Genomic DNA, 15,246 nt, shown 5'->3' with positions numbered 1-15,246 from the left:
GCCTGTGTGTCCAGGGGGCCGGGTGCCTGTGTGTCCAGGGGGCTGGGTGCCTGTCTGTCCAGGGGTTCAGGTGCCTGTGTGTCCAGGGGGTCAGGAGCCTGTGTGTCTAGGGGACTGGGTGCCTCTGTGTCCAGGGGCCAGGTGCCTCTGTGTCCAGGCCATTCGCCACCCTCAGCAGCCATCCTGTCCACAAGGACCACACCGGAGCCTCAGGGTCATTTCTTTAATATAGAATTTTATTTCTGGTTATAGAAACAAATGCTAAGAGGAGAAACAAAACTTCCCCATCCACATACAACAATTTAATAGATAAAAGAACAGTTAAAATAAATGAAAAACAAAAGGTAGAAATTTTAAACTTTGTTATAGCTTTAAAACATTAACGTCTGATACAATTAGAAATCACATTCAGATCTCAAACTTTAAAAAAAAAAGTATGGCTCCTTATTAAAAAAATACTGTATCCCATTTGAAATGAAAACACAAGCCGCCTGCTGTTGACATGGGTGGGGCTGTCCCTTCCTCTGGTCTCATGCGTGCCCCCTCCCGGTGCTGGGGTTCAGCCACCCTCCCTGGCCACCCACCTCCACTCCTCCAGGGCGGGACGCACAAGGTGACATGAGCGGAAACTCATATCCAGTGCTCTAGAACTGACATTTCCTCTTTCTAGGATACTGCTGCTTTTTAAAGCACTGATTATTAAACAAGTTGTGAAAAATACTTTAGACAGGCAGCCACTGTAAAAAAAAACCAAACACACTCACACACACACACACACGCAAATACACACACACACCCCCGAATACCCGCCCCTCCCAAATTATTTTTACAGGTGAATTATCATTCAGATTAAAAACAAAAACAAAAACAAAAGCTCAGGATTGGCTTTAACCCCTCCGGCACGGGTGCTGAGGTGCCAGTCTTTGTCGCCTGCAGGGTGCTCACAGCCCGAGTGTCTGGACTCAGTGACATCTCAGGACAGAATCTGGAGCACAGCTGTTGTCTCTCCTCCTGCCCCGCCCCCCTTCTCCTGAAACAGAAATCAAGCCACATAGGTGAAGGTATTCTAGGTATCCAAAAAGCCTTTCTTGAAAGAAAGGAGAGAAGGGCCAGACTTAAAACATTTTATTTTTATTTTTGAGACAGAGTCTTCCTCTGTTGCCCAGGCTGGAGTGCGGTGGCATGATCTCAGCTCACTGCAACCTCCATCTCCTGGGTTCCAGTGATTCTCATGCCTCAGCCTCCCTAGTAGCTAGGATTACAGGTGCCCGCCACCACCACACCTGGCTAATTTTTTGTATTTTTAGTAGAGACGGGTTTCACCATGTTGGTCAGGCTGGTCTCAAATTCCTCAGGTGATCCTCCCGCCTCGGCCTCCCAAAGTGCTGGGATTACAGGTGTGAGCCACCTCACCTGGCCAACTATATTATTTTAAATCCCCATTGTTACTGATAAAAAAAAAAAAAATCTGGACCAGTTAACCTAGAAACTGAGAGACCACAGACACAATTTAACATCCATACAGGCCTGTGAACCTCATGCAGGAAAAATCATCTAATTCAGAGTCACAGATCTTGCTTCAGCTCAGCCAACACATTTGGAAACAGGACAGTTCTAGAAGCTGCTTTTGACTCTGGAGTCAGAGGGGCAGGTCTTATAGCCGGAGGGGAGAAAACACTTCTTGGCTGTCATGCCGGATTGAAGCCGTTTTGCTTCCTCTTGGCCCTGGCCTCCTGCACACGTTTCACTGTGTCTGACACGGGGTAAACCACCAATGACTCAACTGAGCAAATGATTCCAGAAGAAAGAATCCGAGATAAAGAATAACCAACTAGGAGTCTTCTAATTCTAGCCTGACCCTCAAGGAAAAAAAAAAAAAAAACTGGGTAAGGAGCAAAAAAAGTGATAGAGGGTGGGCACAGTGGCTCATGCCTGTAATCCTAGCACTTTGGGAAGCTGAGGTGGGGGGATCACCTAAGGTCAGCAGTTCAAGACCAGCCTGGCCAACATGGTGAAACTCCCATCTCTACTAGAAATACAAAAATTAGCCAGGTGTGGTGGCAGGCGCCCGTCAGCCCAGCTATTAGGGAGGCTGAAATAGGAGAACCGCTGAACCTGGGAGGCGGAGGTTGCGTTGAGCTGAGATTGAGCCACTGCATTCCTGCCTGGGTGACAGGGTGACAGAGTGAAACACCGTCTCAAAAAAAAAAAAAAAAAAAAAAGTGACAGAGTGACATGGAGACCTCTTCAGTCACCCTTGGCAGCCTCTGATTGACTGAAATCTGGCGGATGGAACCTGAAGACGCAACTGGGTCACTGGGGCCTGGAGCGGGGTGGGGTGGGGGGTCATTTATAGCCAGTGTTCAGCTGCTTAACCGAAGCAAAGAAATGCGTTTGCAGCTTCTCCCTGGTCTTAGTATTTTTCTTTTCAACGCATCTTCCCTGTGGTAAGAATGACAGGCAGGTGCAAAGACTAAGATCCTTCCGAGGGGTTTCTCCCTGGACAGAAGGAAAGATGCCTAAAAATAGAGTGACTGCCTTCTTAGTAATATTCTCTGATACTCTGAGCAGCCGAAACCAGCCATTAGAATGAGTAAAGGAAACCAAAAAAGTCCCAACGCTCACTCAGTCAAAGGAAGAATGCCCACTTCAGTCCCGTACAAAAATACAAGGAAAACGCCAGTCTTGGTGCCAGGCAGAGCTTCTGGGTCACGCTCAGGCCTCCTGGGAATGGTGGCTTCGAGGGAGGGCCTCCAGTCACTGACCCCTGGGTATTCATTCTCCAGGGACTGGGCTGTTTCTCAGGGCAGGACTCTGACCTCCTAGGGGCTGGCACAGGCTTGGATGTGACAGGCAGGCATGGCGAGGTTCATCAGAGATGAATCCTCCTCACCACGCTCCCCCCCCACCCATCTCTCTCATGGCCTTCTGATTCTGTTTTGCCCAAAGAACCTTCTCAGCCACCTCCTGGAAAGCCCAGCCCAGCTTCACACCGCTGGTAGCACCTCTGGTCATGGCGCATGTCGGGCCTGGCCCTGGGCCCTCCACCCTGCCCACCTTCTGGGAGGTGGCTCTGAAATGTCCCATCCAGCAGCAGAGCTGAAGGCTGCAGCCTCTGCCTGAGAAAGAGGAGCTGGAACAGGGCAGAAAAGCCCAGCAGAGGCAGGGTTACATGGCTGTGGGCTGAAAACCCAAAAGAGAAACTATTTTCCCTAAATGAAGTCAGTGAAATGGGTCTATTTAAAAAATTTCAGTTCAGAGGAAAATCTGTGTGGTTGTATCCCCAAAATCCCATTCTTCCAAGCAGCTGTGACTTCGGGTTTGGGTGACAGGGAGGACAGAGGGAAGGACGCAGCAGCTCCAACAGGACAATCCCTTCCACAGATTTAACTCCAACAAAATTCAAGCTGCACGCAGTGGGAAAGGGCCCCCTCTCTCGGCACAGGCCCAGCTCACCACCCTGCAGGGGGCTGCGGTACCCACTGAGATCCTTGGCAAAGCACAGATTCTAAGCCCTCCCTCTGGTCACCAAATGTAGCAGCGTTTTGTATCAAAAGACAACAGGAATTGCAAATGTCTTGCACCAAACCCAACAACAAGAAAAGCAGAGAGTATGTGGGTGATGAAAACCATGTCCTGAGCACTGAAAAACAGGCCTGGAGAAAGGAACTTGGAAAAGAAAAGGAAATTGTAAGATGCAGGAAAACAATCTAAGGGACAGAACCGGGCGAGAGACCATTTGTTATATTCTAAATTCTACCCTTACTTCCAAGAGCCGAAATACATTACCCGGGAACCTCCAGAGCTGAGTCCCGTCTATAGATTACTCCTGTCTTCATAGCAGCACATGTGAACTATTTAAAGTATTCTTATTAAATAATATTGCTTCGAAGTGGCGGTACTGTCAAGGAGGCTCGAGGCAAGGCTGTGGGTAAACACGTTTTCATCGGGAGTGTGAGGCCGTCACTGTGGCCGCCCCTTACCACAGACCCACTGCAGCCAGGCCGCACCCTGGGGGCCGACAAGGCCTCCATCCAGCATTCCGGGGCTCTGCATTTGTGAAGAGCCTCACAATCTGGTTTTGTAACTTATTCTAGCGTAAGGAGCGCGTGATTCCGCCCTGACACGTGAGGCGGCACGCTGGTGATTCTAAAGCCTTTTTTGGGGGGGGCTCTCTCTGAGAGGGGAGAGGAGGAGCCCAGGATGGACTTAGGGTGTCCTCCCTACAGAGGTCAACAGTTCGTCATCCCGCGTGAAGTCACTCAAGGACAAAGCAGAATGTGAAGCTTTTGAAGCCAAACAGACCCTGCGCTCCCGCCGGCTCTGAAAGCTAAGGGGAAAATCCTCTCCTCTGATGCATCCCCATGTTAAACTACGTTTCCATTTTTCCTACTGAGGTCTGTTCTTTGTCTCTATAAAAACACTGGTTTCAAAGTCAAAGAAAAGCTTTTTCTTCCTCCTGAACTTGCTGAGCCGCCTGAAGAAGGAATTTCTCTCTCTCTCAAGGGGGACCTTGCTCAGGGCTTTCTAAGAGTCACAGGGCCCTTGGGTGTTCCAGGGAGAGCCCACTTCGTGTAGAGGACATAAGAGCATTCGCCGAAGGACGCCTGCGATCTCAAACAGTACAGAAACGGACCCAGGAGTCAGGGGGCCGAGGTTCAGGTGGACTGAAACTTCTTGGGGCCCTGGCAGTCTGGAGGGGGGTAGGACGAGGCCACCCCACCCTGGCCCAACTCCACCAAATCCATCCCCTCCCTGCTTGAGAGGCCCAAAGCGTGGTACCTAGGATCAGGGAACACTCTGCAACTCAGAAACTCATCTCCACCTTTTTCACTTGGCATGGTTCTTAAAGAAAAAGGAAATACAAATAAACAGCAAATCCCAAAGAGGAACAACCAGACCTTGGGAGGGAAACTGAGGGGTGAGTGTGAGGTGCACAAGCCTCTGCCTGCCCAGTCATGGTCCCCCCGCAGTGTCTCCCAGTGCTGCCTCGAAGGTCTCTGCATGGGAACCCGACAGCAGCATCTCATTTCACTCAGAGCACACGGCGGCCTCTAATGTGAAGCCAGAGGGACAGGATGGGGTGCTGCAGAACCATGAGGGCCTGAGGCCCGATTGGTGAGGGACTGACTTTGAGGTTTTTAGGAATGTAGAAAGAGCCAAAGAGGGATGCTCTATCTGGGTCCCTCAAAGGCATGAGTGACAGGTCCCATCCTCCATGGAGGCCAGGTGTCACTGGGAGAACGTCTACACGGTAGGAAAGACACAAGTGGCTGAGGACAGGCACACGCTGGGACGCCAGGCACTGTGCCCTCCACGGCCGGGTCTCCCTGAGCTCCTCCGGCTCTACTGCTCTGTGGACACCAGGCTGGTTGCAGAAGCTGGCAAGAGAGAGGGTGCCCTGGGCCACCTGCTGCCCTAGCAGTTGGGGGACACTCAGGACCTGCCTTCCCAATTCTCAGGGGCCACCAGATGGTCTCGGTGGGAGGCCTGTGCTCAGCCACTTCAGATGTTTTCTTTTGGGATTTACCTCCTATTCAAAGCGGATGTCTTCTTGTATTTGGTAAACCTGGCAAGTTACTGAGCAGGAAGCAGGAAAGAGAAGTGGGTTACCGGGCCCATGGGCTCTGAGGGAGCCCCTTTCAGAACAGGGCAAAGTGGGAGGGGCCCTTCCCAAAGCCACCACTGTGACCTGCTGTTCTCATTCACGGACCATGCCCCCAGCCCCTGCTTAAAGGATAGCAGACCCTCAGCCTCTGCTGTGACCCTAGCATGGGGCTGGAATCAAGTTTCTTTTGCTTCCTGCATTCCTGCATATTGCTAGGGTCAACTCAGCCTTGACAACCTAGAGAAGGTTCTTGGGTTCCTGGTTCCCCACAGCTTAGGGTCACCGGCGGCTAGGACTGGGGGCTGAGGCTCTCCTGGTCCCCCTGGCCTGTGCTCTTGCTTCTGCAAATGAGCCTGGCTGGGAGGCGCTTGCTGGGCCGCCTCAGGGCACACCAGGAGGGCTGGGGCCAGATATGGTACCTGCTCCGATGACCAAATACGCTTTCAAAATCTCATGGTTATGAGCCCGGAGCAGTGGGTCCAGGACCCAGCCGTCCTGTCCTTGCCCTGCTCCGAGTCTGAGCTGACCCCTAGGCCCACTTCCCTTTGTCCCTCTTTGCAGTCGCTGCAGAAGCTACATAGCGCTGACTCCCCACACGGCAGGATGCAGCCCTGAGGTCCTGTGCTCACTACCCCCCAGCTCCACCCACCAGCCCCTTTCCACGCCCTCGGCATTGAAGCAGTAAAATCGGTGAGAATCCTACCACTAACAGAAAGAACATGCTCGTCTCAAAAGCTGGGAAAGCAAGTGGGTCAAAGCCAGCCTGAGCAGACCAGGGTGAGAGGCTACCTCACATTTTGTGACCAACTTGTGGTACACAGCGCTCCCTGCAGACATCAGCTTGCAGAAAGAGGCCGACCTGCAGCAGCTCAAAAGCAAACAGAACTCCCCCATGAGGGTGGCCACACAGCCCTGGGGATACACGGTCACCATGGGGGAGAGGGCAGGAGCAGGCGATCACAGAGACCCCCACTGACGGTACTGGCTCAGGCCACGCAGGCGCCAGTGTCAGGGAGCATCTCTGACCACCACGCCTCGTTCCCTCACACCACGCACGCACACACCAGGCAGCACGGAAAGCAAAGGACCACAGACAACAGCAGGAGCCGCGCATGTGGCACGGAGCGCGATCTCTCACCCTCCATGGACGGAACTGCACCTGGGACACCCGGCTGTGTTCGCCTCACCCCTACTTCTCTGAAACCTCACCCAAGGCAACAGGTATGGACTTCTACAAAGAGCTTATTTCCCATGGAAAGGTTAGTGCCATAGAAACGACTCGTTTGGGGGGCTTAGAAAAACAATGGAACAGGGGAAGGAAATAGAACAGGGGTTTTCTCTATCTAGGTGGAAGGAAGGGCCCACAGAAGTTCTGCACTTGTCCTAGGGTCGGGGACTCTGACGGGGCCACGGGCGCCCCCACTCCGCGACACAGCACGTCGCTCCTCCTGCACTGCCTTGAATCGCTTTGGAAAGCATTCTCCTTTCTTCTTCAGGGAGACACCTGCCCAGCCACCTCCCTCAGACGCCTTCCAGGCACCTGGGTTCCTCTGTGGCTCTCCTGCTGAGGGCCGGGTGGAGGCTGCTTTGCTGGTGAGAGGATGTGATGAGGAGGACGGGTGACTCCCAGAAACACCGCTCCTCTGGCATTTCTGGAGCTCAGTGTCGAATCTGCCACTGTTTCTTGTTGTGGTCCCCAACAGGAGGGCTGGCGTTGGAACGGCCAGCAAAGCTGATGGCTGACCTTTATGGGGACACCTCACACCTCTCAAGACACACGGAAGGACTCCTCTCTCCTCCCTCCCCGAGCTGGGTGCAGCGTTAGACAGCTCTGGCTCAATGCTGCTCAGTGACGAGGCTCTAGGTGACCCTGGCCGTCTTGATGGAAGTGCAGGGCAGCCTTCCTCAGGGACCCCGGAGCCGCCCTACTGGCTGCAGCATCCCGTCCTCCTCCAGTTCTCACTATGTCAACAAAACCAGTGGAGTTGGTGGGGCCGGGGCGTCGAGGCGCAGGAGCCGCTGCTGCCAGGGTGGGGCCTCCCTTCTGCTCACGGACGGACCAGGGAGGGCCTCTGCAGCTTCGGGCAGGAGAAACAGTTCCAATTGAAAACAGCAGAGGAAGGTGGGAGTGGTAAGGACACTGTAACTGAGTGAAAAAGCAGCTTGAGCAGATGGCGCTTGGCACTGTCAGGTCCACTGTGGCCGTCAGCACTGGGACATTGGAGCCGCGGGAGGATTCGGGAGGGTCTGGCCTGCAGAGCAGTGGCCCGACGGTCTCCGGCAGCATGATGCCTGCAGCTGGCGGATCCAGGGCCGTCTTTCTTCTGTGGACCTTCCACAGTGAATACCAATCCGGGAAGCTGTGGCTCTTACTTGAAGTTATCAGACAGAGCAGGTTTACCCTCCGAGAGGGTTAATGCCAGCAGGAACCCCGGACCGCAGCCAGTCATCAGACCATCAGCAGTGGAAATCCTCAAAAATAGATGATCCCTTTTGTGTCTGCCTCAGGTGTACAATGAAGTCTGAATTCCATGTTTAAACAAAGAAAAACTTGAGGTCCGAAGTGAAACCGGACACTCCCCGAGTTAATGCCAACACTCTCTATGTCACGTTCCGGGCAGAGAGGCTATTAGACAGTCCGTGGTGTGGCAGCAGCTCCTGGCTTCCCCAATAGGCCTCTGTCCAGTGCCTGGGCTTCCCCTATGGCCTCAGGGTGTGCCTTGCTGCGTTTCTGTCCGTCCTCCCAGGACAAAGGCAGCTGGCCATGTAGCATGGAGCGGGCAGAGCTATCTTGACACATTCCTCGAGATGCTGAACTACAGCCTCCTCCCCACGCCTGACAGGGAGGCCTGGGGAGAGGCAAAGGACATGAAAGCAAATAATTCCCAGAATCATACAATCAGTTGTCTGAACTTGTTTATGTTTTTGTTTTAAACCACGGGAGGACAGGCGATAACATGGAAAGGGCTGGGTATGTCCAGGTGCCGCCGATGCCCGCAGGCTGCTGTGGGCTGTCCTCCGTCCGTGGGTGCGGCCGCCTGTGCTGCTGGGTCCAGCTCCAGGGTCTCCGCTGGGTGAGTCCCACTCCCCTGCGTGCAGGTGACCTCATTCCCCCGTGCCTGGCCCCTGGGGGCCGGCAGCTGCGATCACTCCGGCCGGTGTGGTCGCGGTCCCACTGGGCTCCTCCACCCGAGACCTTTTGACCTCAGGCTCTCCAGTGGAGGAGGCGGAGGCAGAGGCGGTGGTGGCAGTGGCTGGGGTGGTGGTGGCCGTGGCGGGGACGGCTGCTGCTGACTCCTTGGCCCCCACCTCGCATACCCGAGTGACCACCACCGGTGAGGACGAACTCGCTTGGGCTGCAAGGAGCTGCAGAGGGCTGGTGAGGGCTGGAGTGGAGGAAGAAGAGGGTAACTCTAGGGTCTGGTTGGAACCAAGCTGTTTTTTTCCGAATAGAGGCCCAAGTCACCCACACAGGGGCTAAGCCACCGAGCAGAGGAGCTGAGTGCACCCTGCTGTCCCCTCCCCACCAGGTCTGTCATGTCCTTGCTGGCCCCAGCCTGCTAGGTGGAAGTCCCTCTCATTGCTGTGTCTGGATCCTGGGGGACATCAATGGGTTGCCCCACTCCTTTACACAGATGCATCGCCCTGAGCTATCCCACTGACACCCCACCCAGCACCCTGGCTTCCTGCACCCCACCTGGTGCCCTGGTGCCCCTGGGTTCCTGCACCCCAGCTCTCCTCCTTCCTTTTCTGACCTCCTGCCTCACCCCATGGAGTGTGAACTCCAGACAATGGGCAGATCTGGGCTTTCCCTCCACCTTCTTTCCTTTTTTTTTTTTTTTTTTTAAAAAGGCATAGAGTATCACTCTATCACCCAGGCTGGCATGTAGTGGAAAAATTATAGCTCACTACAGCCTCATTCTCCTGAGCAGCTGGGACCACAAGTGTGCGACACCACACCTGGCCAAGTTTTGGAGTCTTATGTAGAGAAGGGGTTTTGCTATATTGCCTAGGCTGGTCTTGAACTGGACTCAAGCGATCTGCCTGCCGCAGGCTCCCAAAGTGCTGGGCTGAAAAGTGTGAGCCACAGAGCCTGGCCCCTTCCACCCTCTTTTCTTAGTGCTGTCCCAGTGCCTGGAGTACAGCAGGTACTCAATAAACTGAACTGTGAGGAGGATCGGGCAATACTGGAGAAACGTTCTCATGCTGCACTGACTACCAGGAGCCACAGAGCTTGGGAGGTGGCGCAGAGAACGGGGCGGGGCCTCACCGTAAGCGTTGCCGGCTAAGCTGTTTGTGGGAACTGCATGCTTTCCATTCTGAGTGACGGCCCGGACTGGAAGGTGGTGCTGGCCGAGGGTCACGGGTGTGGCAGGCTGCAGGATGGTGACTGTGTGTCCGGGGACCCCCGGGGCCATCTGGCTGGCCACTGTCTGGATGACTCCGCTGGCTGCCGGGATTGTGGCAAACGCAATGGTGGGTTTCTCCTCTAGGCCTGCAGGACAGGAACCAAGTTAGCATCACACTCAGCTAACAGGACAATTGATTTCCTCGATGCCTGGGCAGCAGGTTGGCCAAGAGGGGGAGTGAGGTCGGCAGTGGGAAAAATGGGTTCGCCAGAGGAAAATCTCATGGGTGAAATAGGTTTGGGAAGAAAACAACTGCTAGGGTTTTAAAGTAATATTTTACTTATTTACTTATTTTTTTGAGACAGGGTTTTGCCGCTCTTGTCACCCAACTGGAGTGCAATGGCACAGTCTTGGCTCATTGTAACGCCACTTCCGGGGTTCAAGCGAATCTCCTGCCTCAGCCTCCCGAGTAGCTGGGATCACAGGCGCGCACCACCACACCTGGCTAATTTTTTTATTTTTAGTAGAGACAGGGTTTCACCATGTTGGCCAGGCTGGTCTCGAACTCCTGACCTTGTGATCTGCCTGCCTTGGCCTCCCAAAGTGCTGGGATGACAGGCATAAGCCACCACGCCCAGCCTAGACTTAGCTTTAATCAACCCAAATTCAGTCTGAGAAAGCAAATGTATTACTGGGAATGAAATGATCTGATTAGAGCTGTACCTTGGTCTTCCTTCAGTATTATGGCAGTACTGAAACAAAAACCACCACCGAGATGAAGTCAAGGGAGGTGAGTGAAGTCAGAGGATGCTGCCCATCTGAAGGCGTTCCAGAGACGGTCTTATGTGGGGTGGGGGTCAGCTGCATGTTCAGTATCTACCCGTCAATCCCTGGGATCAGATTCCTTTTAGCAGTTCAGAACTATCTTTTCCCTAAATGACTTTTAAAGTCTCCTTATGAGGGAGTAGAAAAGAACAGTCTTCCCAGGCTCATTCTTTCTCCCATAGAAAATACTAAATTCCAAATTTATGCAAGGCCACAGCACAACTTAATTCAATGTTACCTTAAGGCAAGGACACAGCTGCATGCATCCGAGGGCATATTCAACAAGGAAGGATGCATCTGTGGACAGTCATGCTTTTTTTTGGTGTGTGAGATAGGGTCTGGCTCTGTCACCCAGGCTGGAGTGCAGTGGCGCAATCTCGCTCACTGCAACCTCTGCCTCCAGGGTTTAAGCGATTCTCCTGCCTCTGCCTCCCAAGCAGCTGGGACTACAGGAGCGCACCACCATGCCCAGCTAATTTTTGTATTTTTATTAGAGCAGGGTTTCACTGTGTTGGCCAGGCTGATCTTGAACTTCTGACCTCAAGTGAGCCACCTGCTTTGGCCTCTCAAAGTGCTGGGATTACAGGTGTAAGCCACCGCACCTGGCTCATGCTGATTTAAAAGGACATGGCAGCGAGAGGCAGAGGCGGAGAATCATCCTCCTCAAGCCCCAGGCCCATGCCGATGGCACTGCCTTCAGGACCTGCTGGCTGGGACCACCACGGAGAGTCCTGTGAAGGCTGCCGGCCACGGCCGCATTACCTCTGGCCTCGCTGCCCAGGTCCAGCACAGCTGCGCCCGCTGCATCGTGGGAGCTCCCTGCCGAGCCCTGGCTGGTGAGGATGTATCCGTTGGCCGAACTGGCAGACGTGGTGACCACCCTGACCATGGTGACGGTGGGGGCCTGCTGCACGACGTGGATGGCATGGCCCGCGGGCTGCTGGGAGGTCACGATGGAGGCGGGCATGTAGGCCACGGGCTTGGCCACGAGGCTGGATGGTCGGGGTGGCACGGCCATGATCACTGGCTGGGCGCTGACGGGGGAGCCTGCACGGAGGGTGCGGAGTGGACAGTGACCCCTCCTGTGCCCTGAGAGTCCCGTCCCACCCCGCAAGAGGGCCGCCCGCTCCTTACCAGGTGCGCTTTGGGAATACCGGTACTCTGGGACAGAAGCTAACTTGGACCCGAAGTCAGGGTCATGTGGAATGGGGGAGCCCTCCCGAGACAGGCACTCTGGGGTCTGCAGGCCGCTGGAGCGAGGGGACATCAGCCCGGGGTGTGTGGGTGAAGCTGGAGCGCTCCTGGAGAAGAGGGAAGGACCTTGGCAGTCAGCGCCCGCCCGTGCTAAGGGATGGGAGGACGTTTCCGAGACATTACGCAGCTCAGTGTCGTCAGTGTCACCCCGTCCTCCACCCACGCCCTCTGGAGCTCATCTCCGTCCACCATTCAGGCAGTGAGATCCACTTCCTGTAACCTGAACCCAGCGTTTAAAACTCCATTTGAGGGGGGCTGCACGGGGCTCCATTAGTGTTCACTTCCACCACGGCCAGCCAGTTGTCTATGAAAATGGCTCAGACCTTCTGTATCAAAACACATCAGCTTCTGTTTGGTAGGCACATGCGTTCCACCATGAAAATGCTAACCTGAGAGTAAAATGAGCTTTGGAAGCACAACTGTTTCCTCGACAACCAACAGTCCGCGCACGCTCACCCCGCCCCCCGAAATCACCGCCTGCTCCCCATCCTGCCCCCCTGCCCACTCCCCATCACCACCAACCTGGGTTCTACAATAGAGACCCGGGTTCTACGATAGAGACCTGGGTTCTACAATACAGCGTTCCTGGCAGGTGCCACCCGCGAGGGGCTGGTGTGGGCGACGGCGACGCAGCTGAGACCCAGGCCTGGAAGCAGTCAGCTTTCTTCTCTGGAACCACCCAGCACACATGTGCAGCAGGACAACAGCCCACCCACGCCGCTGCGCACACAAAGCAGGAGGTTTCAGCAGAGACCCAGAGAGGCAGGAAGCTGGAACCCACCAGAGGCGCCTGGGGGTAAGGAACCAGTCTTTTTTGAAACTTTTTTTTTTTTTTTTTTTTTTTTGGTAGAGACAGGCATCTTGCTAGGTTGCCCAGGCTGGTCTTGAACTCCTGGCCTCAAAGTGATCCTTCTGCTTCAGCTTCCCAAAGTGCTGGGATTATAGGCATGAGCCACTGTGTCCAGCCAGAGTCTTCACTGTGTTACAAATACCCTTGGTCACTTTGTGTATGCTGTGTCTACTGCTGGTGGCTGTGCTGGGCCCTTCCTGGGCTCCTCGGGCAGAGGCCTGGGTGCTCCCCCACCGTCACTCCCCTCCCTGCTGCCCTGCGGTCTCTTCCAGACCACTTGGCTCCCCGTCTGCTCTTCATCCTGGGCCTGGAGGCCTTGCCTGCTGATTCCAGTGCTTAGCTGATTCAGTCCCAGACCCGTGTGGCCAAGGCGGCTCCCCAGTTCTCCAGTCTGCCATGGCTCTCATTCTTACCAAAGAGGCCAAACACCGATCACGGCCCTCTCTAATCTCCCCTTCCTCTACCCAATCACCCCCTTCCCTATGACCTGCCTCCCTTTAAACCCATCCAGCCTCTGCAAGTCAAGCCAGCCTCCTCCCTCTACAGAAGACCCAGCTCTGGCTGTGCCATTCTCCTGGCCTGGAGGGGCCTCCTTCCTCCCATCACCCAAGCAGATTCTATCAGCACATCTGCTTCCACAACTCCAAGGGTGACCTTAAAGATGGGACCCTACCCTCCCTGCAAGTCCTCCTCACACACAGCTCCCCGGACAGCGCTGGACACACAAAGCGAGTCCCAGCCACTTCCCCTGGCTGACAGACTGCCCTACAGGTGAAAAATGACACTGGCAACTGTCAGGGGTTTGCCTGTCCCACAGAGAAGACACACTGAGTCCTAACCCCCAGTACTGCAGGATGTGACCTTATTTGGAGACAGGGTCTAACAGAGGTGATCAAGTCAAAATGCCACAGTCATTCAAGTGGACCCGAATCCGATGACTGGTGTCCTCATACGAAGGGGAAGTTTGCACCCAGACACACACAGATCACAGCGCCACTTGAAGATGAAGCAGAGGTCGGGGTGATGTGCCCACAGGCCGAGGAGCACCAGAGACCGTGGGCAGCCATGGTGGAGGCCTGGGGAGACTCCCTGCAGCCTCAGAGGGACCCAGCCCTCCTGACATCTTGACCTTGGACTTCCAGCCTCCCTCCAGGACTGAGACAGTCATCATTTGTGTAAGCCGCCCAGTGTGCAGGTGCTTGTTTCAACAGCCCTAGTAACCTAATGGTGCAACAAAATTTCTCTCCACATTCTTTTTTTTTTTTGAGACGGAGTTTCACTCATGTTACCCAGGCTGGAGTGCAATGGCGCGATCTCAGCTCACCGCAACCTCCGCCTCCTGGGTTCAGGCAATTCTCCTGCCTCAGCCTCCTGAGTAGCTGGGATTACAGGCATGCACCACCATGCCCAGCTAATTTTTTGTATTTTTAGTAGAGACGGGGTTTCACCATGTTGACCAGGATGGTCTCGATCTCTTGACCTCGTGATCCACCCGCCTCGGCCTCCCAAAGTGCTGGGATTACAGGCTTGAGCCACCGTGCCCAGCCTTCTCTCCACATTCTTTAGGCGATGCTGTGTTCTGGAAAAGCAGGGCTCTGTTGAAATCTTCCAAATGATGTTCAAACGCTTTTTTGAATTCCTACCTTAACCATAGGCCCAGTTCACCTGAGAACCACCCTGCCACACCCTATGCCCGAAATTAATTTTCAGATATTTCAATCCCTTCCTTCCTTTCTTCCTCCTTCCCTCCTTTCTTCCCTCCTTCCTTCCCTCCTTTCCCTTCCCTTCTTTTCTTCCCTCCCTTCCTCCCTTATTTCCTTTCACGGAGTTTCACTCTTGTCACCCAGGCTGGAGTGCAGTGGCGTGATCTCAGCTCACTGAAACCTCCACCTCCCGAGCTCAAGTGATTCTTGTGCCTCAGCCTCCCGAGTAGCTGGGATTATAGGCATTCGCCACCATGCCTGGCTAATTTTTCTATTTTTAGTAGAGAAGAGGTTTCTCCATGTTGGCCAGGCTGGTCTCAAACTCCCTACCACAGGTGATCTGCCTGCCTCGGCCTCCCAAAGTGCTGGGATTACAGGCGTGAGCCACCGCACCCGGCCAGATATTTCAATCTTTCATGGAATCGTGTTGGAAGTAGAATTTGGAAATGGGAAGCATGAGATGCTAATGTGTCCTTCCACAGGGAAGGATTTCCGAGAGGGCCTCTTGGGAGATCTCGTCCCCCACACTAGCATGGGCTCATCCGATGGGCAACCTTGGGAAGAGCCACCCAAGCTCCTCCAGACTGGGCTTGGCCAGGACAGAGCTGGGCAGGGGTGGCCCTGACCCACCAGGCGGGTGGCACAGGCCGGGAGAGG

General features: G+C 54.5%; 1 protein-coding gene across 1 annotated transcript in view; it reads right to left on the bottom strand.

Moving 5' to 3' along the window:
* Positions 1-2,224: 2,224 nt before the first annotated feature.
* FOXK1 (forkhead box K1) overlaps positions 2,225-15,246 on the bottom strand; it is a 90,635-nt gene continuing 77,613 nt past the window's right edge. The window contains exons 6-9 of the mRNA XM_032259590.1: positions 11,917-12,083; positions 11,545-11,829; positions 9,879-10,103; positions 2,225-8,994 (exon numbers count right to left, since the gene is read on the bottom strand). Of these exons, the coding sequence (XP_032115481.1) occupies positions 8,714-8,994; positions 9,879-10,103; positions 11,545-11,829; positions 11,917-12,083 (958 nt within the window). The 3' untranslated portion in view covers positions 2,225-8,713. The remainder of the gene's footprint in view (positions 8,995-9,878; positions 10,104-11,544; positions 11,830-11,916; positions 12,084-15,246) is intronic.

Source organism: Sapajus apella, unplaced genomic scaffold, assembly GCF_009761245.1.
Source record: "Sapajus apella isolate SASKATOON/1434 unplaced genomic scaffold, GSC_monkey_1.0 scaffold110, whole genome shotgun sequence".
Taxonomy (NCBI): domain Eukaryota; kingdom Metazoa; phylum Chordata; class Mammalia; order Primates; family Cebidae; genus Sapajus; species Sapajus apella.
Note: the sequence above shows the minus strand (reverse complement) of the source record. Positions and strands in the feature narration are given on the sequence as shown.